Raw genomic sequence first — 3111 nt, forward strand, 5'->3', positions numbered from 1 at the left:
TAAATAACATAGTCTTTCTGTACTCATCTAAATGGTAGCGAATTCGAATCTCCCTATTTTCGGTAAAAAATAAAAAAAAATAAAAAATTTTGAATGAGTATTGTTTTATTCTACTAATATAGTAATACTTGTCTCCTATTATATATTAATAGATGATCTGAGCGTTCAATACGTGACATGCAAATGAACTAAGCATCTCAATAGTCAATCCTAGTACAAGATTGACATATCTAAAAATTTCCCATTTTTTACATAGCAAATCTTCTTTCAGAAAATTGGGCACATGCCATTTCCAAAACTGATATAACAACAACCAACCCACATATTTATATACAATATTGCATAATGTTTGTAAAGCTATCTGAAACTACTAGGATGGAACCTGATGCAAGATTGTTTGAAGGGAAAGAACACCATAGCAACTAAGAGTTGCATAAACTACCGGAATGTACACATGATAGGATAGGCTAACAGGAGACTGTGAAGCAGAGAAAAACTGCATAAACTATCTAAACCTACAAAGGATAGAACCTGATACAAGTGAGGTGAAGGCGAAGGCCACAAAGGCCACGAAGGACAAAACCACAGATGCATTTGCCATGTCCGGGAATTTATCCTTACCCCAATTGGACTCCCAGTCATAAGCTCTAGTGGCAGCCGATGATGATGCCGACATTAGAAGATATGTCAAGATCTGTAATTGAAAACAAGCAATTCCTCAGTTTCTTTATAAGGTAAACTAGATAGCACGCCTTTCCAGATCATGATATGTGAGGCAGTTGCAAGTTCAATTATACCAAGTATGGACCACTAACAAATACTGACATAAAACATGTAGAAGCAGCCTGAAGCTATAATAAATAGAATATATAGAATGATATCTAATAATCGGTTATACACAATAAAAATAAAAATAAAATTTCAACCAAAGCTAAAATCAACACAGTGGAAAAGAGTGTAAGAAGGCATCAAAGAACTTTTTCCAAGAGCAGACCCCAAAAATTCTCAGCTGGATTTCCCAGCAAGTAGACTCAAGTTTTCCCTGTGGTCCCCTTGTTTATTACTTTTCATCATAAATCACCAGCACCAATCAATACTACAACAATTTTCTGAGTCACCATAATAACCAAAACCCAGAGATGGGGCTACTGTTTGTACAGTACTAACTAATGAACTACATAGCCATGAATTAAAACCTCTGAATGTGGGATAAGTACCTGATCCATTACAAAACTGAATAAAGCCCTCAGCTGGTGCTCCACAATGTGCTTTCTTGTGAAAATGTACTTCACTAGATCACATATCTGCAATACGGAATACATAAACCCAATAGCATTCACTGACAAGCTGTACCTGCAAAAACCATACACTAACTTTTATGTGTGTTCAAGCATGACTTGATAAACTAGCATTCACAGAAGAACTTTTGAATTAACCAACCAATTCAAGCATTACTTCATTGGGAAATATCATATTTGAGCATCTGAAATCCCATAGAGGGCATCGCTTTCCTAGCACCGATTTTTCCATACTTGGGAGTCAAATCAAGACCACGGTTAAGGGGAAGGAGTATGTGCCCCCAATCGAGTGACCAACCATGGGTTGGTTCCAATCAATCATGCTATATGTACGCCAAAAATCAGCCACCAAATCAGTTACCCATGTAAAATACATATTAATACAAAATATACATTGAAAATAAGTTTTTTTTTTTTGGTGACTACATTGAAAATAAGTTTAATAACACATGCATTTATACACAAGTATATGGTGGTAATTTGGTGTCTGATTTTTGGCGTGGACTAAACATTTTTTGTTGCAGACATTACTGACAACAAGAATCAAAATCCACTCTAAAGCACACTAACAACTTCAATAGCATAACAAAGAACCAATTCATAAAATGGGGAACCAAACCAATAAAAATTCACATAACAGAATATAACAAAAATAAAACAAAAAGCACAGAAAATAATTTTTATTTTAATTACTTTAATATGTACCTGAATTCCTTGTATCTATAGAAAGAGTCCTGTGCCCAGCCCTTTCGCTTATCGGCAGCCAGTACTGAGAGAGACATCAAACAGGATGCAAAAGTGGCGATTCGAAGACTCAGCAGAACTTTGTTCCACATCGCTATTTTCTTAGACCTCAACATACTCATCACATCTGGTCTCAACCGCCGATTAGTTCCGCCGCCTCCGCCGCCGTTGCCACCGCCATCACCTGCGGAGGCTTGTTTGACATCATTGACGCCGATGAAACCCTCTTCCGCTCCGGGATCTACCCTGGTGACCACGTTAGGCTCCACCTGGAACCGATGAGCCACCACAACCGGCACCGGCGCCGGCACAGGTGGGAACCTTTGGTCTTCGATTGGAGTGGCTTCGTCGCGGAGGGAGGAAATCGAAGAGTCGGAGATGGAGTGAAGCGGAGGCGAAGGGGATTTGCGGGTTCGTAGTGAAGAGGAAGGAGGAGAAGGAGAGTGGAAAGTGATGGTTGAAGATGAAGGTTCGGTGAGTGGGTTTTGGTGTTGATTTTCATTGTTACTGTTTTGGTTTTGGTTTGAAACTGAGTCTGATGCTACTGCTTCTACTTCTTTTTCCATTCTATTTGATTCTTTTTCTTCTACTTTTTCTGCGACCTCCTTTTTGGCGTCGGGATAGGCTAAGCTTTCTTTTTCGCTCATCGTGTATGCTAGTTTTACCACTCAACTCTTGCCACTCAACAATGCCCACTATAAGATTTCCACTTTTGAGTTCGGAAACGGGCAATGGTAGGTGCTCTGTCTAATTGACAATCACACACAGTTTATTATCACGGCCATTACTGTTACTGTTACTGTTACTGTTACTGTTACATGTCTACCGTCTACGCGTGTATGGCGACATTCAATTATTTTGTACGGAATAAATATGTATATCTAATGACGTCATATTACTTTCATAAATATAATTATTTAATTATATAAATAATCATAAAAAAATTAAAATAATTAAAATTTTGTGTAAAATGTTTCATATTATTAAATAAATTAAAATTTAATTTAATTTAAAAAAAATATATCCTAATCAAGCTCATAAATAGGAGTTAAGTCTTAAAATAGTCCTT

At 37.3% G+C, this 3111-nt stretch overlaps 1 protein-coding gene across 1 annotated transcript; it reads right to left on the bottom strand.

Moving 5' to 3' along the window:
• Positions 1-289: 289 nt before the first annotated feature.
• LOC107495092 (CASP-like protein 4A3) lies at positions 290-2689 on the bottom strand. The gene is made up of 3 exons (XM_016116165.3): positions 2004-2689; positions 1218-1353; positions 290-694 (listed from the first exon to the last, which is right to left on the bottom strand). Exons 1-3 carry the CDS (start codon positions 2687-2689, stop codon positions 506-508), a joined length of 1011 nt encoding a protein of 336 aa, XP_015971651.1. The 3' UTR covers positions 290-505.
• Between the last annotated feature and the right edge of the window lie 422 nt (positions 2690-3111).

Source organism: Arachis duranensis, chromosome 6, assembly GCF_000817695.3.
Source record: "Arachis duranensis cultivar V14167 chromosome 6, aradu.V14167.gnm2.J7QH, whole genome shotgun sequence".
In the NCBI taxonomy this organism is placed as follows: Eukaryota; Viridiplantae; Streptophyta; class Magnoliopsida; order Fabales; family Fabaceae; genus Arachis; species Arachis duranensis.